This window comes from Capra hircus, chromosome 11, assembly GCF_001704415.2.
Source record: "Capra hircus breed San Clemente chromosome 11, ASM170441v1, whole genome shotgun sequence".
Classification (NCBI taxonomy): domain Eukaryota; kingdom Metazoa; phylum Chordata; class Mammalia; order Artiodactyla; family Bovidae; genus Capra; species Capra hircus.
The window spans coordinates 48392913-48418216 of record NC_030818.1 but is presented as its reverse complement, the minus strand read 5'-3'; the positions used below and the strand labels follow the sequence as shown (position 1 = coordinate 48418216).

Below are 25304 nucleotides of genomic sequence, written 5' to 3'. Positions count from 1 at the left end.
GCGCTTTTTACCTCTGGAGGTAGCCGGAACGGCTGGTCTTCACAGCAGTGTCCACCAGACCCTCTCGCCCGGCCATGCAGTGGAAGAAGAACTCCTGTGGGAGAAGCGGGAAAGTCCAGGGTGGCACAGTGAGGACAGCCTGCTTCCTGAAGGGCGGCTCAGGCCAATGTCCCCAGCAGCTCTGATGGCTCTGATGACGCCAGGGACATTTGCCCTCCCCTGGGGTGACCTCTGTCTTATCCTGCCTGAGAGCAGAGGGACAAGTGGAGGAGAAGGGCCAGTTCTCATTCTCAGGAGTCCATCCGCAGCGCCACACTCCATTTTTCAAACAGAAATGGCACTTTTGCCTCATCACATAGTGTTTTCCAAACTTCCACAATGAGACATGTGTTTGTAACAATGATCGGCAAACGTACATACATCCACACGTGTGTGGATAAAGATACATGATTCAAGCTAAAACTATGAAACTTTATGAAACGACCCCAGCCCTCACTCTTTATCACCCTACTCTATTTCATCACATAAAGCCAGTTGCTATCTTTCACCATGGTTTCATGATTCACTTAGAGGTCGCAACCAGAGCTCAGAACTCTCTGGGCTACATCAGTTCTCCACCATCCTTTGCCAGAGGCCATGGACAACCACTGGAGAGTCTGTGTGAGACCAAGAGAGAAGCCCTGGGCGTAACCGATGGCCTTGACATAACAGGTCAGTCCTCTTCACAACCTAGACTTAGTTGTCTGACCACAAGAGGCGTCTTTGCAGAGACGCACTGGACTAGGGAACAGAAAGCCCTAATTGAAAAACCATTTCTCAAAGTCTGAAGAGAAAACCTTTCTCTTAGAGGAGAGTTCTATCGCTGATGGAGGAAAAACTAGGCATTTGCTACAACTGGTCAGTTTCCCCAGGGTAAAGGAAGAGCCATGAGGCTCTCTTAGGGGAGCTCTGTAAACTAAATCTCTGTGATGCTCCTTTTGGCAATGGAGAGAGCTCTGGCGAGGGCTCCCCCTTTCCCAGCTGCCCTCAGAGGCAGGGAAGAACCGGCTGAGAGAAGGCACGAGGCAGGAAGAGGTTGAGCTGGGCCTGATCTTGTTCGTCTTCCCACTCATCAGCAACCCTGCCTGAGCACCGACGATGTGCCAGGCACCGCCTTGGGCTCTGGCATTCCGAAGGTGAACACGATGCGGCTCTTACGGTTCTCAGGGGCCCCTGCCATCTAGAGGGTAAGCAAGGATGTGGTGGCGTTTATTTATTGACTACAGCTGTTGGTGAAGGTCACAGGCTTCCTGCTCCTGAGCGTAGAAATGAGGAGGAAAGCCAAAAGGAAAAACCAAAAAGTACATACCGGAGGCTTGATGCCAGTGAGGAACCTGCCAGTGACGAAGCCGCCAGCCCTGGGGGTGAATTCATAAGGCTCGAAGCAGGGCAAAGACTTGCCGGATGCCATGAGCGGGGGTCTCCGACCTTCCAATTCGATCTGGCCCAGCAGGCACGAAATCTGGGAGAAAGGAAACCCAGATGGGACCGAAGACCCACACACGCCTTAAGGGATGCTCTGTCCCAACAGGGGATGGAGCACCTGCTCTTCAAGAAAAACTGCATGGAAATGGAGTTCCTGAAGGTCAACCTACATTTCTTAATAAACCAGGAAAGCTGATGTTTCAGGAAAATAATTGTATCGTCCTTTCACTGACTGATTAGAATTTTCACATTTGGGGTCAGTTGAAATAGACAGTGCTTTGCAAAAGCAGTCATGTTTCAGAAGAATCTCATGTTATACCTGAAAGGGACCTCCCTCACATGGAAACTGAGACGAGCAGAAAAAATAGTTTATTGTGATCCTGAACATTCTCAGATCAAAAGAGAATGAAACTGCCCAGTAATGCTCTTGGGGACAGTGTGTCTGGACTTTACTTAGTCAAAACGGCTTCCTGATGGCCTCGAGCCTTGTAAGCCCGTTCCTACTGTTCTGCACTCACCAATGAGATGGTCCTTATGGTCCTTAAGACTCTCTCAAGGTCATCAAATTTAAAAAAAGTTGCTAAGATTTGTGAAATCATTGTGATAGCACTGCAACATGAAAATATATAACCATACAGTATCTAAATTTATTATAGGTATCTGTATGATACACTATGGAGAAGGAAATGGCAACCCACTCCAATATTCTTGCCTGGAGAATCCCATGGACAGAGAAGCCTGGTGGGTCACAGTTCATGGGGTCACAAAGAGTCAGACACGACTGAACATGTACACACACGATACACTAGCTGGATATTTATCTCCATGTGTCTACAACACCGGCATGCTAACAGTGGTTAGCTCCTGTACTGATTTCCACACACACTTCTGTATTGTGCAGTACTTGGCATGCTTTACATGGAACGTGGATTCTTTAAAAAACAGAAACAAATCTGCAAAGTGCCTCCTACAACCACCCCAGCCTTCTGCCAAGCAGCCAGCCCGCCTTTGCTCACACCTGCATGGTGTTCACTGTCGAACCTTTGGCCCCAGACTGCACCATCATCTGCAGATTGTTCTCTGGGAACTGTCTGTGCAGACCGAAGGGCATGCATGCCTGCGGATGGAACACACACATCGGTCAGTGACTCCTCCTTGGGAAGCTCGGGTTCAGAAGGTAAATGCGGGAGCCCACTTAGACTATGAATCTGGAGAGCAGTGCCAGATCCCATTTGAGGTTAAGGAGAAGTCTTGTCGGCATTAACCCTTTGGCTGGAAGCCCTGGAAAGAGGTCTGAAGAATGGCCCCAGGTACCACGCTCTCGACACCTCTGCTGGGAAGCCGGGAGGCAGATGCAGAGGGGCCAGCATCTTTAGTTCGTGATGCTGAGATGCAACTGATTAAAAATAAAACCTAAGGCGGTGCTCTTGGGAACTTACCCATTAGAGCATGGCCTGGCCCCGGACAAGCAACCATGATGACCAGCGCCCATGTCATACTCATATCTGCCAGCAAGCTGCCCAAGCGCCAACCAGGCGCTTCGCCTCAGCTCCTGGGACAAAAGAGTAGCCAAAGCCCCCAGGTGGATTGGGGAGATGCTGTGGAGAGGTAGGGATGGCTCTGAGTTTATCTAAGCCTCTTCCTAGGGATGTAGACACCCACCCTCACACAGGAGAGACAAGGTGGATGTCAAGAGACAGGGGAAAAGAAATACAGTAATTCTGAGGTGCTTGAGATGACCCCCACCTGCAGCATCCCCAGTGAGCCCTGGAAGCTGAGCCTCCCTGTTCTCAAGCAGTGCTGGAAGGCTGGAAGGAACCTCGCCTTGCAAGGACAAAACTGTACCAACAAGGTCTGCTGACAGCCAGTCAGAACTGAGTCAGCAAACACTGACTTCTGCTAGGCTTGGTCCTCCCTCCCTTTCTCCTCCTCAGGTGGGGTGTCAAGGCCCAGGAGGCCGGGATGAGGGCCAGTGGGCTCCTTCAAGCCGCAGGACTGGGAGCCCCAGCTCTGGGGCAAGAATGGGGCTCCCTCTCCTTTCTCAGCTGTGAGGCTTTGGAGGACTGGCAGAGTGGTCAGACCTCACCCAAGACTCTGTGCAGATGAGTTCCTGAATCCTGCCAGCAAATCCGTAAGGCAGGTGATCTTCCCATCCCTGCCCCAGGGGAGGACACCTCCCTCAGACAGCTCACATGACACAAAGCCAGAGATCTCACAGTAAGTCCATGGAAGAGCCAGGATTCAAACATGGGCCTTCACCCCAGCCGTCCTACACACACAGCACTGGAGGTGCTGATCCTTTATTGTGCCCCTCCACCCTGCAGAGGCCCCTGGAAAAAGACTTTCTTCAGTCCCCTTTAAGGCCATTGCCCTACAATACAAACATTTAAAACGACAACTACTGCAGAATTCACTGGCAGTCCAGTGCTTAGGACTAGGCGCTTTCATTGCCGAGGACCTGGGTTCAACCCCTGCTTGGGAAACTAAGATCCCGCAAGCCAGGTAGTGTGGGAAAAAATAATTAATTAAAGAAAGAAAGAATACTGCAATGCCTTCATGCTCAGCATTAATCAAAGGAAGACCTCTCCAGACCCTAACTGAGGGTACAAATCCCTTGGCTTTTCAAAATGATCAATTCTACTCGCCCCATCTTGAGTGTCACCTAGTCAGCTGTTCAACAGTCAAATTGCTCCAAGAGGCCCAGAGTGAGACTCAAAATGTAATAAAACAAAAACAAAAACCCAGCACTCAAAATGGTGGTGGTAAGTGCACATGCCGCTGGACTAACCTTATTAATTTCATTGCTGTAATGGTTCACTTCCTCCTTGAACTTCAGGTCAATCATGTTAAAATCCCTCTGGTCTTTATTCAGATGGGCATCCTGCCATTTCCCTTGGACCTCATCACATGACGCTGCCTCTGGCAGGTTTAACGCAGCCCTGACGGCCTAGGATTAAAAGAGGAAACACTGGAGGCTGCAGGCAAGGGAGGAAGGTGTGGGCCCCATCCTGCTGGAGCCCGACTGACTCTGCTGTAGGTGGTAGCCCCCAGGCCCTCCTCACCCGTGGCCCACAGTGGGTGGACTCTTTAATGATTCCATGTCTCCTGACATCCGCCTTTGGCTTGACCAAAATGTCTTCTACTCCTGTGAAGTAAAAGAGAAAAGTCTGGATGCACCTGGGCCTGACTTCTCATCAGGTTGTGAACTTGGTGAGGTCAGGGCATGGGGCACGGTAACAGGCACCCAGGGAGCACCTGAATAATGATGGTGACATCCCCATCACCTCAAAGAGACTGCTACCATCTCTTAAGTGCTTACCATCTTACAAATGACAAGGCTAAGGCTCAAACTTGAGCCCACAGGTAAGGAGGTAGAAAGCCAACCCAGGGCCAAGTCCCAAACTTGGCCACCAGCTACAGGCCCTCCATTCAATAAAAACAAGTTGGATGCATGGGACAGAGGTGAAGACGACATTCTGGGTGAAAAACTGGGGTTGAGGAAAACAGAAGAGGGAGGGGGCAGACATCCCAGTTTTGACTTCCAGAAATCACGTCAGCAAGGACTGCACTGTATAGTGGTGAGATTCCGTGGGCAAGCACACACAGACACATCCAAGCCTGGCTGACAGGGACAACCACTGCAGGGTCCTCTCTTGCTCTGGAAGGAAGAGTGCCTGGGCCACTTGAATGAAGCCTGTCCCTCTGGCTTCAAATGGCTAAGGAATTCCCCACCTTAGGCAGGAAGTCTTCCCACTTCATTTTCTGTCTATATTTGAGAGCTACTGACCTCACCAGTCCCTCAGCCAAGGTCTCAGGGGAAAGGGAATTCAAGGCTGCAGTGTTGCAAAGCTGGGCTAAGATGTCTGGGACTCCCACATGCAATGTCCTGGAAGCCTGAGTGCCTCTAAAGAACTTGAGGAGGAGCAAGAATCTGTCCCTCTGTGAGCAAGCCACACCATGACAATGGGCCCTTCCACAGGGTCGGCTCCAGGCCATCTTGCTGTCCCTTCAGTGACCTCTGGCTGCGAGGGCTGAAGACACTTCCATTAGCCTGGACTCCCCTCCAAGCTTGACGCCCAGCTTGGCCCTGCTCCCTCTCAGTCTCGGCACCAGACAGTCTTTGCACTTTGGCCAGTTTCTCCTCGGATCCCGTGCTGAGCAGAGCTGCTTGTTAGGTTTGGTGATGAGGTGAATCTGGGTGTGGATTCTTCCTCTACTTTTTCTAAAATTTATTTACTTTTGGCTGCGCTGGGTCTTCATTGCTTTGCTCGAGCTTTCTCTAGTTGTGGCGAGCGGGCGTTACTCTTTGTTGCCGTACGTGGACTTCTCATTGTGATGGCTTCTCGTTGTGCAGCACAGGCTTCAGGCGTGCAGGCTTCATTAGTTGTGGCACACAGGCTTACTTGCTCTGCTGCCTGCGGGATCTTCCTGGACTAGGGAGCGAACCCATGTCTCCTGCAATGGCAGATGGATTCTCATCCACTGTGCCACCAGGGAAGTCCATCTACTTTCCATTTTTTAAGACATTTGTTCAAGGAAGCTCATCCGAGAAATATTGTGAGAACCAGGAAAGAGCTAAAATGTCTAATAACAGGAACTGGTAAAATTAACCATGGAACGTCTACAAAAGCAGAATAGTTTATAGCCACGGACCTGAGGAAGTCAGTTTATATTTGCCCACAAAAGGACATTTATAAAACATTATCTGTAAATGGTGGAGGGGAGCAGATTACAAAACACTAGGTATTACTGCAGGAATCCCTTTTTTTCTGAAAGTGTTTATACTTGGAAAGTCTAGAAAGACACGTATCAAGTCAATATTGGTGTTATCTCTGGCAGTTGAATGCTGGGTGATTTTTCATTATTTTCATGTCTGTGTTTATTTTGACTTTTGCACAATATAAATTTTATAATTACTATTGCCTTGCTTCAGGCCAATGAGCAAACTCCAGCAGACCCACTGGCTCCCTGTCTGCACATGAGCCAGTCCGTGAACTCAGTCTCATCAGCTGGATGATTCCCACGCTTGCTGGGGGTCCTGCTTAGTGCGAGGCCTGACACCCATTCATCATGCATGGGAAACTGCAGAAGGGCTTGGGCTCCGCTATGCACACCGAGAGATACACCGCTCTGAATGAGCTCATGGCATGGAAAATATCGGCCCCCTTGTTTTCTTTATCAAAGTCAACTTCCTAAAACAGTGGGCAGTCATTTCCAGGGAGACAGCTCCTCTTTCTGTCTTAGGATCACTTGACAGGTCTGCCCCAATGTGGTGTTTCCAACAGAACCTGCTGTGTCGGGAGGTGCGGGCCATTCTGACAACAGGGAAGACTCCAGGTGGAGTGCAGAGTACCTGAAAGATTCTGGAAGGGCACTTGCAGCAGAGAATGGAGGTATGAGTGTGAAGAAAAATCAGTCTAGGAGACTGGAGACTGTAAACAAAGACGTTGAGAAAGGGACAGAATGGAAATGCAGATGGAGGGGAGGGGCGTCACTCTGTGCCGTACGAAGAGATGAAGAGACTGGGGTGGTATGGGTGTGTGGGGGGTGCGGAAGCACGGAGAAGAAGCAAGGCTGTGCAGTGTCACTGGAGGCCCCGTGAAGATGCCCTCATGAAGGGAGCCTGGCTGTTCCCCTGGAACCGGGAGACACCCTGGCAGGTGTGCTGGCTGCGGAAGCGGACTGAGCAGGGTGGGGCCCCAGAGCCACCTGCCTCACTCACCCAAGGTGAAGCCTCTGTAGAGCTGCAGGAAGGCGGTGAAGAGGCGAGCCAGGCAGGTGAGAACCCTGCCGCTGGTCTCCCCACCGTAGATCTCGTAGCAGCAGTGGACCAGGCCGTAGGCGGAGCTCCCGTAGTGCGCCTTGTCCAGCACCCCGCACAGCAGCTCCCCTGCTCTGATGATCACCTGCGGACGGATGGCCACTGGCGCTGGGTCGGGGGAGCCCCCAGCCCCTTCCTCACTCCATGTCTTACTAACCTTATAACCCTCACCTGCTTCAAATTCTTGATGCAAAGAAGGGGTTAAAGCCGGTGAGCACACAGAGAACAACATTCAGGGCTTCCCTGGTGGCTCAGTGGTAAAGAATTCATCCGCCAATGCAGGAGACGTGGGTTCAATCTCTGATCTGAGAATATCCCACATGCCCTGGAGCAACTAAGTCTGTGAGCCACAACTACTGAGCCTGTACTCCAAAGCCCGGGAGCCACAACTGCTGAGGCCTGTGCTGCCCAACAGGAGGGGCCACTGCAGTGAGTAGCCTCCAGGCTCTCCGCAGCTAGAGAAAAAGCCCACGCAGCAACGAGGACCCAGCACAGCCAAAAATCAAATAAATAGAATAAAAAAAAGAACATTAAACAAAATTCTTTTTCGGGGACTACACCCCCCTCTTCCCACTATAGACAGTTCAGTGTGTTCCTACGTGCCCCACTCCCATCTCCCATCCGTTCTGACTTGGGGTCACATGTCCTTGACAAAAACTTTATGACTGAAAAGGAGTACATTTTAAGTCTAAACTTCATAGCTGTGACCTTGGCCTAGGCACTTCCTCCCTGGAACCTTGGAGTAAGAAAAACATAACCTTCCTAATATCTTTTAAGGCCTGAATTTGTACTTCCCTAAAGCTTGTTTCAAGCATCAGAAGCTAATTTAAAGAAGGATTTCTAGTTTGAATTTAAATTTAAAACTAAAATTTAAACTTCTAGTTAAAGGATTTCTAATTTAAAGAAGAGTGCTGCACACATTAAGCGTATGATCTACAAAGGGAAAGAAAAGGGGCAGCTTGGGTTCTATTATGAATGGCATGTCTGTTAGACCCTGTGACAAAGCTTTTGTGAGCGGGGGCCCTGGGGATACTTCCCCACCAAGAAATCTTCAATGTGGGGTCACAGTCTCACTCTCCTGCAACAGCGCCGTGTCCCCAGGGTTTGGCTGTCCTGGAGCTGCTGCTGAGGCCTGGTTCCTAGGCATGGAGCTAGGAGTTGTGAAACCTCAGCACAGGGTGATGATAGCCAGCCACTCACAGGTCTCAGGTCTGCATTTCCAAGCTTTGCAGAGTAAAGTTTGAGGCCTTCTGCTGGAAGAGCCTTCCCAAGCTGGTTAAGAGCTTTACATAAGTCAAGTGCTAATGGTAGGGGATTTCCCTGGTGGTCTGGTGGCTAAGAGTCTGAGCTCCCAAGGCAGGGATCTCAGGTTCAATCCCTAGGTCAAGGAACTAGATCCCAGATGCCGCAACTAAGAGTTCACATGCTGCAACTAAAGATCCCACTTGCCACAACTAAGACCTAGTACAGCCAAATAAATAAAGAAAATAGAAAATATAAATTTAAAAAGGAATGCTAGTGGTTGACTCTACATAGCTCGGTACAACTCTTTCCTTCAAGGCATGACTCCTCTTTCTATACATGTGCCTCCACTTCTCTGTCTTGGATTTAAATCAAGCCGCCTAAACCTGGGACTGGAAGTCTCCAATGCACACAGCTGGGCATCCATACCTGGGACTCGCACATGGAGTCGGGGTTAAAGCCGGGAACGGGCCGAGGAGACTCCTTCACCCAGGCCTTTCCGCCGATCTTTGCCTTTCCTGACAAGTTCAGGGGGATATGGTCCTCTGGGATTATGTTGATGAGCAATGTGGACACAACCTGGAAAGAAAAAGAAGACAAAGCTGATGGAAGGAAGAAAAGCTGATAAGTTTCCTTTTAGGTCCACTTGTCTTTCTTAATCCTGAAAGGCAGACAACTTCATTCTGATGAGCTATAGGTAAAGCAGAAAAAAAAAAAAGAAGACCAACCAACCATCACTACCACCACCAACAAAGGGACAGTTTCTTGTCTGTGGGACAAGCTGAGAGCAGATTTTTACTTTTTTGCTTATGTGATTTATGTATAATGTACAGCATGTGAGAGTTGGACCATAAAGAAGGCTGAGCACTGAAGAATTGATGCTTTCAAACTGTGGTGCTGGAGAAGACTCTTGAGAGTCCCTTGGACAGCAAGGGGATCAAACCAGTCAGTCCTAAAGGAAATCAACCCTGAATTCATTGGAAGGACTGATGCTGAAGCTCCAAAACTTTGGCCACCTGATACAAAGAGCCAACTCATTGGAAACGACCCTGATGCACGGAAAGATTGAGGTCAGGAAAAGAGGGTGACAGAGAATGAGATGGTTGGATAGCATCACTGACTTAATGGACATGAGTCTGAGCAAAGTCTGGGAGATAGGGAAGGACAGGGAAGCCTGGTGTGCTGCAGTCCAGGGGTCACAAAGAGTGGGACAAGACTGAGCAAATGAACAACAACAACAGGATTAGAAACAAACACACACTACTAAGAACCTCACTTCTTAGAGTGCATAACCCCCTGACCTGAAAGTTAAGTTCCTGAATAGATCAAGGGAAGAAAAAGAAAATAAATTGCTGTGGGCTCACAGCAGAGAAAGATTTAAATTTGTATGTGGTTTAAAAAAGAAAGAAAGAAAGGAGGACAGCAGGATTGAAGGATGCAAAGGCAGTCCTGCCATGTCAGCCCCAGGACCGGGGCGAAGGTCCAGGAACGCTCACTGGAAGCCTCCTCCTCCCATTTTCAGACCACACCAAAGCACATGACAACTGTCCCATACAATCAGTAACATCCTCCTGCAGAAGAGCATTGACTTTCTGGCGCCAAGGAGGAAAGGATGTGAAGACTAAGAACTCAGAACTTTCCCTCGAAAGAGCTTCACAGAGGAGGCCCAAGTATCTGACTGAGAAGTGAGCTGCAGTGAAGCTTTGAGACTCTGGGGGTGTCCCAGTGTCCACTCCACCATACTGGTCATGAGTTGCGGGACAAATGGTTCTGCTCTCTCAGCCTTAGCATTGTGCATGTGTAGAATACAGTTACGATCCGTTCATTCATTCAGCAATTATATGTCGAGCGCTTACTATGAACCAGGTGCTGGGGGAGTGGTGAGCAACACAGTCGCCGCCCTCAGCGGAGGCTCCAGTCCCAAGCAGATCCACACTTTGGAGGAAAATAAAGTGGGGAAGGAACAGCTAGGGTAGAGCAGGGGGAGAGAGAATACCTGGGATTTTGAATAGGATAGGCAGGGCCTTACCACAACGGAGAAGGGAGCCCAGAGGAGGTCAGATCATTCATTTCTAGGCAGGAGGATTTTCATTCAAGTGTAAAGGAAAGGTATTTGGAAGATTTTGATCACAGGAGTGACGTGCTCAGATTCCACTTTTAGCAGGATCCCCTGTTCCACATACTGACCTGGCCAAAAAGTTCCTTCGGGTTTCCCATAACCTGTTACAGAGAAACCCAAACGAACTTTTGTCAATCCAACACATTCCTGGCCTGGACTTTGAGGCTAAATCAATGATGCAGAGAATAAGCCTCCCAAGTGACACTGACAAGAAGACTTGGCACTTTAGAAGTAGTCATTAAGGCAATATGAATGGGGAGCGTGCAGGACGGAGTCTCTGTGTGGGGCCCAGCACAGGGCATGCTGGTGAGGTGACAGCTTGGCCACCCGATGGGCTTCCACATGATTCACTGTTACAGAGCTGATCCCTTTAATCGATTTGACTGGAATTAACTATGGCTACTTGAAAGGCTGGGGAGTCCTTCTGCTTAAATCAGTATGGCCATCCTCTCAATCTGTTGTTGCTGAGTTGCTAAGTCGTGTACCACTCTTTCACAACCCCTACAACTGGACTGTAGCCTGCCAGTGTCCTCTGTCCATGGGATTTCCTAGTCAAGAATACTGGAGTGGGTTGTTCTTTCCTTCTCCAAGGGATCTTCCTGACCCAGGGATCTAACCCGCTTCTCCTGTGTCTCCCGCACTGGCAGGCGGACTTTTTACCACCAAGCCACCTGGGAAGCTCTCATTCACTCTATGTGTATACATGCTCAAAAAGTCACGTTTGAGTCTTTGCAACCTGCCAGGATCCTCGTGTCTATGGAAAATTTCCAGGCAAGAATACTGGAGCAGGTTGCCATTTCCTCCTCCAGGGAATCTTCCCAACCCAGGGATCAAATCCATATCTCTTGCATCTCCTGTATGGGCAGGCAGATTCTTTACCACTGCACCACCTATGCAGCTACTAACAGGAGGTCAAGGGAGGCAACTTCACAAACAGCCCACATGGGAGCAGCTGTACCTGGGATGACCATGGGTCAGTTCTGGAGAGGCCAAGAGCATGCATTCCCAAGGAAGCAATAGGCTTGAGGCAGGCAGACTGGTTGGACAGGTCCTGGGGCAGCGAGGGGGTAGGTAGGCGGGGCAGAGTTGGAGGGCGTTGGGAGCCATCGGCTGGCATCAACAGCTCTTTGTATGCCTGTACCAGGCCCATAAAGAAGGTTCTGTATGTACACAATGGGGTCAGGGCGGTTACGAGAGCAGCTGTCTTTTCATGCATGTGCTCCAGGAGCTGGGGAACAGCTGGCAACAACATTGTTACAGAAAGCAGACAATACTCCTTGTATCTCTGAGGAAAATGACCAGGGAGGTCTTGGCCCTCAGTCTTCACAAGGCCGGCACTGGCAGGACAGAGGGAAAGGAGGAAAGATAGCAGGGTGCCTTCCCTGGGATGCTGACTACGAGCTGCACTTAAACCACAGTGCCACATGCACAGTGGGAACTGCCAGCTGGGCAGTCAGGATGGGAAGTCTGGCAGAAGGGTAACACATGCAGCCATATACATGTAAGGAAGGGAGATGGACCTGCCACTTCATCTGTAAATTTACAATCAAGGGAGCAGGAAACGCACCTGACAATCTCAATACCCTTTCACGATACAAACAGTCAACAGATTTGGAATAGGCGGCAACATCATCCACCTGATGAAGGCGAAGCACTGATGTAAAAACTACCACTGCCATGTGGAAGACAATAACATACTATTGAAAGAAGTTAAAGAAGACCTAAGTAAATGAAAAGACATCATGGATTGGACGACTGAATATTGTTAAGATGGCAACACTTTCCAAATTGATCTACATGTTCAATGCAATCCCTATTAAAATTCCAACTTGCATAACTGACAAGTTGGCCCTAAAATTCAAATGGGAATGCAAGGGACCCCAAATGGTCAAAACAATCTTGAGAAAGTAGACAAAGCTGAAGGATTCATATTTCCAGATTTTAAAATTTATTACAAAGCTACAGTAATCAGGACATGGGTTCCCAGGTGGCATGAGTGGTAAAGAACCCACCTGCCAATGCAGGAGACATAAGACATGGGCTCGATCTCCGGATTGGGAAGATCCCCTGGAAGAGGGCATGGCAAGTCATTCCAGTATTCTTGCCTGGAGAATCCCCATGGACAGAGGAGCCTGGTGGGCTACAGTCCATGGGGTCACAAAGAGTCGGACACAAGTGAAGCGACAGCACACAGCACTCATTGGCGTAAAGACAGACATACTGACCAATGGAACAGAAATAAGAGTCTAAAAGTAAACCCATACCTCAGTGGCTTATTGATTAACAAGAACATTCAATGGGGCAAGAATAGTTTTATTAACAAATGATGCTGAGACAACTGCATAACTACCAACAAAAGAATACAGGTGGACCCCTATCTCATAATACACAGAAAAATTAACTGAAAATGTATCAAAGACATAAATGTCAGGGAGAAAACCATAAAACTCTTAGTTGGAAACACAGCTGTAAACCTGCGTGACCTTGGAATTGGCAAAAGTTTCTAAGATATAACACCAAAAGTACAAGGAACAAAAAAAAAAGTTGATAAATAGGATTTCATAAAAATTTTTAAAAATTATGTGTCAAAGGACACTGTCAAGAGAGAAAGACAGAACCCATACAATGGGAGAAAATACCTGTGTTATCATATATGTGATACAGATCTGGTAGCCAGAATATATAAAGAAATGTTAGAATTTAACAATAAAAAGACAAACAACCCAATTAATAAGTGGGCAAAGGGCATATATAGACATATCTCCAAAGAAAATATTGCAAATGGCCAGTAAGCACATGAAAAGCTGCTCAATATTATTAATCATTCAATTCAGTTCAGTCGCTTAGTCATGTCCAACTCTTTGCGACCCCATGAATCGCAGCACACCAGGCCTCCCCATCCATCACCAACTCCCAGAGCTTACTCAAACTCAAGTCCATCGAGTCAGTAATGCCATCCAGCCATCTCATCCTCTGTCATCCCCTTCTCCTCCTGCCCCCAATCCCTCCCAGCATCAGGGTCTTTTCCAATGAGTCAACTCTTCACATGAGGTGGCCAAAGTATTGGAGTTTCAGCTTCAGCATCAGTCCTTCCAATGAACACCCAGGACTGAACTCCTTTAGGATGGACCTCCGTGAAGTCCAAGGGACTCTCAAGTGTCTTCTCTAATACCACAGTTCAAAAGCATCAATTCTTCGGTGCTCAGCTTTCTTCACAGTCCAACTCACATCCATACATGACCACTGGAAAAACCATAGCCTTGACTAGATGGACCTTTGTTGGCAAAGTAGTGTCTCTGCTTTTGAATATGCTGTCTAGGTTGGTCATAACTTTCCTTCCAAGGAGTAAGCGTCTTTTAATTGCATGGCTGCAATCACCATCTGCAGTGATTTTGGAGCCCAGAAAAATAGTCAGCCACTGTTTCCACTGTTTCCCCATCTATTTTCCATGAAGTGATGGGACCAGATGCCATGATCTTAGTTTTCTGAATGTTGAGCTTTAAGCCAACTTTTTCACTCTCCTCTTTCACTTTTCATCAAGAGGCTTTTTAGTTCCTCTTCACTTTCTGCCATAAGGGTGATCAAATTGCCAACATCCGCTGGATCATCGAAAAAGCAAGAGAGTTCCAAAAAAACATCTATTTCTGCTTTATTGACTATGCCAAAGCCTTTGATTGTGTGGATCACAATAAACTGTGGAAAATTCTAAAAGAGATGGGAATACCAGACCACCTGACCTGCCTCTTGAGAAACCTATATGTAGGTGAGGAAGCAACAGTTAGAACTGGACATGGAACAACAGACTGGTTCCAAATAGGAAAAGGAGTATGTCAAGGCCGTATATTGTCACCCTGCTTATTTAACTTATATTAATCATTAGGGAAAGGCAAATGAAAACCATAATGAAAAACTACTTCACAAGATGGTTATTTTACTTTATTATTATTATTATTATTTTTTGGCTGTGCCACTTGCTTATAAGATCTTAGATCCCTGATCAGGGTTCAAACTCAAGCCCTGGGAGTGAAAGTGCCAAGTCCTAACCATTGCACTGCCAGAGAATTCCCCTAAGATGGTTATTTTAAAAATAAAAGAAAAATAAATGTTGGTGAATATGGAGAAATTGGAACCCTCATGTACTGTTGGTGGGGATGTAAAATTGTAAGCTGCCTTGGAAAACAGTTTGGTAGTTCCTCAAAAAAGTTAATTCCTATATGACCCAGTGACTTCTCTCTTAGCTATATATTCAAGAGAATTGAAAGTACGTGTTCATATAAATGAGTGCATCAGTTTCATGCACCAGTTATGCATGAATACTCATTACAGCCTTATTTATAGCAGCCAAAAAGTGGAAACAAGCCAAATTATCCATTTATCAACTGACAAGTGAATAACAGGTGGAATATCCATACAATGGAATATTATTCAGCCATGAAAAGAAATGAGGTACTGTTTACGCTACAACATGGATGAATCATGAAACCATTATGTTAACTAAAAGAAACAAGCCATAAAAGGGTACCTATCGTATGATACCATTTATATGAAATGTCTCAAACAGGCAAATGAATAGAGACAGAAAGTGATTGCCAGGGGATGGGGGAGGGAGGAATTAGGGCTGAATGCTAATAGGAACAGAGTTTCTTTTGGGGATTATGGAAATGTTCTGGAATTAGACAGTAGAAATGGTTGCACCACAGAGAATACACTAAAAATAAGCACTGAATTATACACTTACTAAAAACGGTAAAGTTTATGGTATGAATTATATCTCAATTAAAAAAAAACAAACAAGGGTGGCAGACAAGATTCTGGGTCTCTTCCTGCACTAATATTGTAGAAGTGTATAATTTACTTTCTGGTCATAAACTATGCTAGGAATAAAAGACCATCCACAATATTCTCAGGGAACTAAGATCCCACAAGTTGCATGGTGTGGCCAAATAGGAAAATAACTGGACACTCATTAAATATTTGCCATTAGAGGGACAGTTAAATCAACTATCAGTTCAGTTGAGTCGCTCAGTCGTGTCCGACTCTTTGCAGCCCCAAGAATTGCAGCATGCCAGGCCTCCCTGTCCATCACCAACTCCCGGAGTTCACTCAAACTCATGACCATCTTGTCGGTGATGCCATCCAGCCATCTCATCCTCTGTCGTCCCCTTCTCCTCTCACCCCCAACCCCTCCCAGCATCAGAGTCTTTTCCAATGAATCAACTATAGAATATCCATATTACCGGGTACAACACAGAATGGGTTAAGAAGAATGAAGTCAATCTACATGTACAGACAGAGAATGAACCCCACAATAGACCATTATCATAGCACGCCTACTCAGTCGTGTCTGACTCTTTACAACCCCAAGGACTGTAGCCTGCCAGGCTCCTCTGTCCATGGAATTCTCCAGGCAAGAAGACGGGAGTGGGTTGCCATTTCTTACTCCAGGGGATCTTCCCAATCCAGGGATCGAACCCACGTCTCCTGCACTGGCAGGGAGATTCTTTGATCACCGTGACATCTGAGAAGCCCACAGATCATTAAGTGAACTAGGTATGTCACAAGGCAATTACAAGAAACATTCTATCACCCTAGCACATGAAAAGAGTTAAATAAACTTCTTGCCATGTCTGAAGTATGTTAGGGTGGTTCAAATTGCCTGAAATAATGGGATTTCTTGAAATAATGGAAATAATGTCATTCCCTTTGGAGGACCTGACAGCTCATTTAAAGTAAGCCATCTTACAGATCAGTTAAAACTGAGGTCCACATACCTACGGATAAGGAAAATGCATGTCTCAGGCAACAGAATAACATGGATAAAGAAGCAGTCTTAAATACAAACTCAAAACTGACTGTCAAATCTAGTCATGGTTCATGGTTCCCCTGAGTAGGTACATGATTTCATTTTTATTTCTTCTCTGTGAGAGTATGCACTTAGATGAACAATGGAATTGGAGAGAGAAGAAATTTTTCCTTTTTCCTTTGATATTACTCTCTCTTTAAATAAAAACTTACATTACACTTCTATAGTTAATATAATAAATGAAATTAGCAAGGTTGTGGAATACAAGGACAATATACAAAATTAGTTGTATTTCTATATACTAACCATAAACAAATAGGAAATTCAATAAATAAAATCATCTATAATAGCAATATCTAGGAATGAATCTAAGGAAAGATGAACAAGACTTCTATGTCACTGAAAGAATGGAATATTCAGTACTGGAAATGTGTCCATTCTCCCTAAAGTGATCTGTAGATGCAATGTAATTCTAATAAAACTCTTAGTAGCTATTTTTTGGCAGAAATGTACAAGATGGCTTTGAAATTTATATGGAAATTCATGGGGCCAAGAATATTCAAGACAGTCTTAAAAAACAATGCTGGAGACTATACTATCAAAAATCAAAACTTATTATAAAGCTACAATAATTAGAGTGTAGTATTGGTGCAATGGAATCAAACAACCAAAGGAACTGAAATGAATCCAGTAGACCTACATGTATGCAATGAGTTGATTTAGGACACAAGAGATACTAAAGAGCAGAGGAAAAGCAAACATCTTTTCATGTTACGTCACGTCAACAGGATAGTCCTCCAGGGAAACAATGAATCCTGACCCCTACCTCACACCAACACACCCACAAAACCCAGCTCCGGGCAGAAGCAGAGCTAACCGCGAATGGCGAAACAATAAAACTGCTCAACAGCGACACAGAGACATATCTTAGTGACCTTGGGGCAGGCAAATAATTTTTATACAGGACTAGCCACAAAAGGCAAACCCTGGTGAATTATATTACATAAAATAAAGAACTTCTGATCATTAGAAAACAGCGTTAAGTGAAAGGGCAAAAAGGCTGGCCATCAAGTAGAAGGTATTTGTAATACCTATAATCTGGTAATGGACCTACACAAGGATATACTTCTAAAACTTACCTATTAATAAGAGAATGGCACAGGATTGAAAACAGGCAAAAGACTTGAATAGGAACTTCACAAAAGGTGAGATCCCAATGGCCATAAGGATATAAAGAAGTGCTCAAACTCATTTGTTACTGTGCATGCTAAGTCTCTTCAGTTGGGTCTGACTCTGTGTGACCCTATGGACTGTAGCCCACCAGGCTCCTCAGTCCATGGGGTTCTCCAGGTAAGAACACTAGAATGGGTTGCCACGTCTTCCTCCAGGGGATCTTCCCAACCCAAGGATCGAACCCACGTCTCTTCTCTTGCATTGGCAGGCAAGTACTGCTGAGAATAAGGAGCAACCATAACTCTCCTGCCCTGCTGATGGAGGTGTAAACTGCTAGTCACTTTGAAAAACTGTTTACCAAACTATCTATTACAGTTGAAGGTAGATCTTATGACTCAGCAATTTGATTCCCTGGTATTTACTCATGAAAATGCATATATATGTTCAATAAGAGATATATACAAAAATGTTCACAGCAGCCCTATTTGTAACAGCCAAATGAAGATGACTGAAGACAACCCAAACATCCATTAATGGTAAAGTGAACAAGTATATAATGGTATAGTCACATAATATAAGAAAACCACTCAAGAGGCTGTATGAAATGCCCTGGGAAAACAGCCTAAGACTTAATTTTTTAGGGTAGTACAAACAAATTTTCCAAGCTAAGTTCCTTATCTCCTGATTCAAAACATGGCTTTTCTCTGTAGAATTAGACTGGGTCACTAACAAATTCTTATGCAGTGCAGTAACTGTTCCCTTCTTTCATCTACTTGTACAGAAATAACAGCCTGTACCAACCTTTCAAGAAATCCGGAAAAATCTCAAATCTGGGCCTATTTTCTAATTTTACTTGGTTATACAGTAAGCAGAGCCCAGAAATGTTAAATTATTCCTAACACAAACCAAATTATTCTATCATTTTGATCTTTTTTGTATCAAATTTTTGTTCATCTACATTTTTAACATCATTCTGTTATTATGCATAGAACTGTGTAGTCTATTTCTTCTTTCAACATTACATTGAAAAATTTCCAGACTGTTACACAATGCTTTAAAGCCACTATTTTAAACTACACAAAGCTTCCCTGGTGGCAGTAAAGAATCCGCCTGCATGTGGGAGACCTGTGTTTGATCCCTGCATTGGGAAGATACCCTGGAAGAGGGCACGGCAACCCACGCCAGTATTCTTGCCTGAAGAATCCCCATGGACAGAGGAACCTGGCGAGCTACAGTCCATGGGGTTGCAAAGAGTCGGATACGACTGAGTGACTAAGCACAGCACAGAACAATATCTTAATAAATAGACGTCCCACGATTTACACAGCCCCAGTGCTGAGTATCTAGATTTTGCTAATATTCCACCACTATAAACCATGATGTCATGGACTGCTTTTTTCAAGTAGCTTTTATCAATAATACATTTCAGATGATTTCCTTTGTCTGGATTCTCAGACTGAGGTGGATGAACATATCTGTAGCTCTAGTTATGTAGTCTTTGTCCACTATTTGGTCCTATTTTGAACACACTGCTTACATTTAAACAAAATTCTAATAAATTCTGGATGGTTCAGTTCAGTTCAGTTGCTCAGTCGTGTCCAACTTTTTGCGACCCCATGAACCACAGCACACCAGGCCTCCCTGTCCATTACCAACTCCCAGAGTTCACTCAAACCCATGTCCATTGAGTCCGTGATGCCATCCAACCATCTCATCCTCTGTTGCCCCCTTCTCCTCCCATCCTCAATCATGCCCAGCATTAGGGTCTTTTCAAATGAGTCAGCTCTTTGTATCAGGTGACCAAAGTATTGCAGTTTCAGTTTCAGCATCAGTCCTACCAATGAACACCTGGGACTGATCTCCTCTAGAATGCACTGGTTGGATCTCCTTGCAGTCCAAGGGACTCTCAAGAGTCTTCTCCAACACCACAGTTCAAAAGCATCAATTCTTCGCCGCTCAGTTTTCTTTATAGTCCAACTCTCACATCCATGCATGACTACTGGAAAAACCATAGCCTTGACTAGACGGACCTTTGTTGGCAAAGTAATGTCTTTGCTCTTCAATATGTTGTCTAGGTTGGTCATAACTTTCCTTCCAAGGAGTAGGCGTCTTTTAATTTCATGGCTGCAATCACCATCTGCAGTGATTTTGGAGTCCAGAAAAATAAAGTCAGCCACTGTTTCCACTGTTTCCCCATCTATTTGCCATGAAGTGATGGGACTGGATGCCAAGATCTTAGTTTACTTAACACTTTAAAATCCCTTTATTTCTAAGATAACTTGAGATGGCTTACAAAATAAACATACATAAAGAAGAAGCAATAAAAAATTATAAACAGAAATAATAAGTGGACAAGTAAATGTTATTGTTGTTTAGTCACTAAGCTGTGTACAACTTTTTCACAACCCCATGGACTGTAGCCGGCCAGGCTCCTCTGTCCATGGGATTCTCCAGGCAAGAATACTGGAGTGGGTTGCCATACCCTCCTCTAGGGGATCTTCCCAACCCAGGGATCAAACCCACATCTCCTGCATTGGTGGGTGGATTTCTTGGCCACTGAGCCACCAGGGAAGCCTGGACAAATACATATATCCAACTAAATTAGGGGCTAGCCAACTACAGCCTATAGACCAAATGTGGCCCACCATGTGTCTTTGTGAAATAGAAGCTGAAATGAATCATAGGCAGGCTCATTCCAAAGCCTTGTCTGTGCCTGCTTTCACATTATCATAGCAGAGCTGCGTAGCTGTGATTTACAGATCGTATGCCCAACAAACCCTAAAATATTTTCTATTTGGCTTTTATAAAAAAAAGCTTACCAATTCCTGAACTAGACTATCCATAATTATAGATTTTAATCTTAAACTGCAAAATTCCCCTACTATTCTGTTAAATCAGCTTCTGTTTCTGGTCAGGATAGAGCCACAGTGACCTGATTTCACATCCACCAGATATAACAAAAACAAAAGCAGACATGAATATGAAACAGTGGTTTCAATACAATGCACATTAGCAAATGAAGGACATAGAACAGCAATGACATAGTAGACCTGAACCTTGTTTTGCTGTTGTTCAGTCAGCCAGTCTTGTCCAACTCTTTGTGACCCCATGGACTGCAGCATCCCAGGCTTCGCTGTCCATCATTGACTCTGGGAGCTTGCTCAAACTCAGGTCCATTGAGTCAGTAATGCCATCCAACCATCTTTATCCTCTGTTGTCCCCTTCTCCTGCCTTCAGTCTTTCCCAGCATCAGGGTCTTTTCCAATCAGACAGCTCTTCGCATCAGGTGGCCAAAGCAGTGGAGCTTCAGCTTCAGCATCAGTCCTTCTAATTAATATTCAGGGTTGATTTCCTTAAGGATTGACTGGTTTGATCTCATTGCAGTCCAAGGGACCCTCAAGAGTTCTCCAATACGACAGTTCAAAAGCATCAATTCTTTGGTTCTCAGATTTCTTTATGGTCCAACTCTCACATCCATACATGACTACTGGAAAAACCATAGCTTTGACTAGATGGACCTTTGTTGGCAAAGTAATGTCTCTGCTTTTGAATATGCTGTCTAGGTTGGTCACAGCTTTTCTTCCAAACAGCAACCATCTTTTAATTTTATGGCTGCAGTCACAACCTGCAGTGACTTTGAGCCCCCAAAAATAAAATCTCTCACTATTTCCAATGTTTCCTCATTAGTTGCCATGAATTGATGGGACCAGATGCCATGATCTTCATTTTTTGAATGTTGAATTTTAAGCCAGCTTTTTCACTCTCCTCTTTCACCTTCATCAAGAGGTTCTTTAGTTCCTCTTCACTTTCTGACATAAGGGTGGTGTCATCTGCATATTTGAGGTTATTGATATTTCTCCCAGCAATCTTGATTCCATCTTGTGCTTCATCCAGCCTGGTATTTTGCATGATGTACTCTGCATGTAAGTTAAGCAAGCAGGGTGACTATATACAGCCTTGACATACTCCTTTCCCAATTTGGAACCAGTCCATTGTTCCATGTCCAGTTCCAACTGTTGCTTCTTGACCTTCATACAGGTTCTCAGGAGGCAGGTAAGGTGGTCTGGTATTCCCATGTCTTTTAAGAATTTTCAGTTTTGTGTGATTCACACAAAGGCTTTGGCATAGTGAATAAAGCAGAAGTAGATGTTTTTCTGGAACTCCCTTGTTTTTTCTATGATTCAACAGATGTTGGCAATTTGATCTCTGGTTCCTTTGCCTTTTCTAAATCTAGCTTGAACATCTGGAAGTTCACGGTTCACATACTATGGAAGCCAGGCTTTGGGAATTTTGAGCATTACTTTGCTAGCGTGTGAAATGAGTGCAATTGTGCAGTAGTTTGAGCACTCTTTGGCATTGCCTTTTTATGGGACTGGAATGAAAACTGATCTTTTGCAGTCCTGTGGCCACTGCTGAGTTTTCTGTATTTGCTGGCATATTGAGTGCGGCACTTTCAGTGTCATCTTTTAGGATCTGAAATAGCTCAGTTGGAATTCCATCACCTCCACTACCTTTGTTCATAGTGATGCTCCCTAAGGTTCACTTGACTTCACACTCCAGTATGTCTGGCTCTAGGTGAGTGATCACACCATCATGGTTGTCTGGACCAATAAGATCTTTTTTGCAGAGTATTTCTGTGTATTCTTGCCACCTCTTCTTAATATCTTCTGCTTTTGTTAGGACCATACCATTTCTGTCCTTAATTGTGCCCATCTTTGCAGGAAATCCCTTGGTATCTCTAATTTTCTTGAAGAGATCTCTAGTCTCTCCCATTCTATTGTTTTCTTCTATTTCTTTGTATTGTTCACTTAGGAAGGCTTTCTTATCTCTCCTTGCTATTCTTTGGAACTCTGCATTCAGATGGGTATATCTTTCCTTTTCTCCTTTACCTTTTGCTTCTCTTCTTTTCTCAGCTATTAGTAAGGCGTCTTAGAGAAGGAAATGGCAACCCACTCCAGTACTCTTGCCTAGAAAATTCCATGGATGGAGGAGCCTGGTGGGCTACAGTCCATGGGGTCACGAAGAGTCGGACATGACTGAGCGACTGAGCAACGTCTCTTCTTTTCTCAGCTATTAGTAAGGTGTCCTCAGACAGGCATTTTGCCTTTTTGCATTTCTTTTTCCTGGGGATGGTTTTGATCACCACCTCCTGTACAGTCATGAACTTCCATCCACTGTTCTTCAGACTTGAACCTAATTGACATTTATAGAGCACTTCATCCAACACAACAGAATACTTGTGATTTTTAAGGACACACAGATCATTTCCCAATACAGACTATCTTTGAAGCCACAAAACAAATCTCAGTAATTTGAAAAGGATTCAAATTATTCAAGGTATGTTTTCTGGCCACTGTGGAATTAAAATTGCAATCAATAGGATACATATCTGGAAAATTCTTAAATATTTGGAAACTAAATCAAAGACTTCTAAATATCTCAGGGTCAAAAACAGAAGTAAAAATGGCATTTAGCAAGTCTTTTGAAGTGAATGAAAATGAAAATACAATATATTCGGCAGAAATTTTATATATAAAATGCCAATATTAAAACAGGAAAAGAGTCTCAAATTACTGACTTCAGTTCCAACCTTAAGTAACTAGAAAAAGAAGGGCAAATCAAACCCAAAGTAAGCAGAAGAAAGGAAATAAAAAAGATGAAACTGAAATAAATGGAACAGAAACAAAAATAGAGAAAGTCAATAAAAGCTGGTTCTTTGAGAACAAAACTCAGAGCAAACTCATCAGGAAAAAGAGAGAAGACATAAATTATCACTATCAGGAATGAGAGAGGGGACCACCTTTAGGTTCCACAGACAGTAAAGGAACATAAAACAGTACAATGAATAATTTCATGCCTATAAATCCAACAATTTAGATGAAAAGGACAAATTCCTAGAAAAAACAAAGCAGTAAAGCTCATCCAAGAAGAAAGAGATGAACTAAACAACAGCCCTACATGTAATTAGAGAAACAGAAATTTTAGTTAAAAGTAGCCTTCCTAAAGAGAAAATATCATGAGAAACGCTGGGCTGGAGGAAGAACAAGCTGGAACCAAGATTGCTGGGAGAAACATCAATAACCTCAGACATGCAGATGACACCACCCTTATGGCAGAAAGTGAAGAGGAGCTAAAAAGCCTCTTGATGAAAGTGAAAAAGGAGAGTGAAAAAGTTGGCTTAAAGCTCAACATTCAGAAAACTAAGATTATGGCATCTGGTCCCATCACTTCATGGGAAATAGATGGGGAAACAGTGGAAACAGTGGCTGACTATTTTTCTGGGCTCCAAAATCACTGCAGATGGTGACTGCAGCCATGAAATTAAAAGATGCTTACTCCTTGCAAGGAAAGTTATGACCAACCTAGACAGCATATTCAAAAGCAGAGACACTACTTTGCCAACAAAGGTCCATCTAGTCAAGGCTATGGTTTTTCCAGTGGTCATGTATGGATGTGAAAGTTGGACTGTGAAGAAAGCTAAGCGCTGAAGAATTGATGCTTTTGAACTGTGGTGCTAGAGAAGATGCTTGAGAGTCCCTTGGACTGTGAGGAGATCCAACCAGTCCATCCTAAAGGAGTTCAGTCCTGGGTGTTCACTGGAAGGACTAATGTTGAAGCTGAAACTGCAATCATTTTGGCCACCTGATGCGAACAGCTGACTCATTTGAAAAGACCCTAATGCTGGGCAAGATTGAGGGCGGGAGGAGAAGGGGACGACAGAGGATGAGATGGTTGGATGGCATCACGGACTCAATGGACATGGGTTTGGGTGGACTCCGGGAGTTAGTGACGGACAGGGAGGCCTGGCATGCTGTGGTTCATGGGGTCGCAAAGAGTTGGACACGACTAAGCGACAGAACTGAACTGAAAGAGAAAATTTTAGGTCCAGATGACTACACTGGTGAATTCCACCAAACACTTAAGGAAAAAATACTACTATATTGTACAAACTCTTATAGAAAACTGAAAGAGTAAATAAATACTTCCTAACTCATTCTATGAAGCCAATGTTAACCCCGATAGCAAAACCAGGTAAACTTATGACAAGAAAAGAAAACCACACATCAAAATTCCTCATGTACAATGGTGCAAAAGCTTCTGAACAAAAATTTAGCAAATACTATCTCATAACCAAGTAAGGTTTATCCCAGAAATACAAGTTGGCTTAATAAGAAAACCAGTCAAGTACCAGGACCATGGATTTAAAGAACTGCAGGGGGGGGTGGGCGGTGAGACCTTATAGCTCATCAACCTGAACACTTCTGCTTTGTAAATAATGAACTTAGGCCTCCTGAACCAAGATCACATGATTGATTAAGTATAATATGATGCTCTGGGTGTCAGAAAGTCCTGAGTTTGAATCTCAACTCTACCTCCTATGGACTTGGAGAAGTAACAACTCCAAACCTCATTATCCTCATCTAGTAATAATGGTGATAAATGATGCTAAATGGTGATGATGATAGTGTCTGCATCAGAGGTTGGTTGTGAGGGTTAAGTAATCTAACATATTTGAAGCACTCCCAACAAACCTAACTACTGCTACCATCAGCACCACTGCTTATTACCACCATATCTAGACGATGAAGTCAGTGTTAAGTTAGAAGTTTCAGTTAGAAGCAAAGGACAGAAAATATGCAGTTGTAGACACTCCTTTGAAACCATCCACACCCAAAAACTCC

General features: G+C 44.7%; 1 protein-coding gene across 1 annotated transcript in view; it reads right to left on the bottom strand.

Annotated features, from left to right (window-relative positions):
• The window catches only part of POLR1A (RNA polymerase I subunit A), an 86477-nt gene that overhangs the window by 18880 nt on the left and 42293 nt on the right, over nucleotides 1–25304 (bottom strand). Inside the window, 7 exon segments of the mRNA XM_018055368.1 lie at nucleotides 12–94; nucleotides 1349–1501; nucleotides 2483–2581; nucleotides 4253–4411; nucleotides 4527–4609; nucleotides 7187–7370; nucleotides 8957–9106. Coding sequence (XP_017910857.1) covers nucleotides 12–94; nucleotides 1349–1501; nucleotides 2483–2581; nucleotides 4253–4411; nucleotides 4527–4609; nucleotides 7187–7370; nucleotides 8957–9106 — 911 coding nt within the window.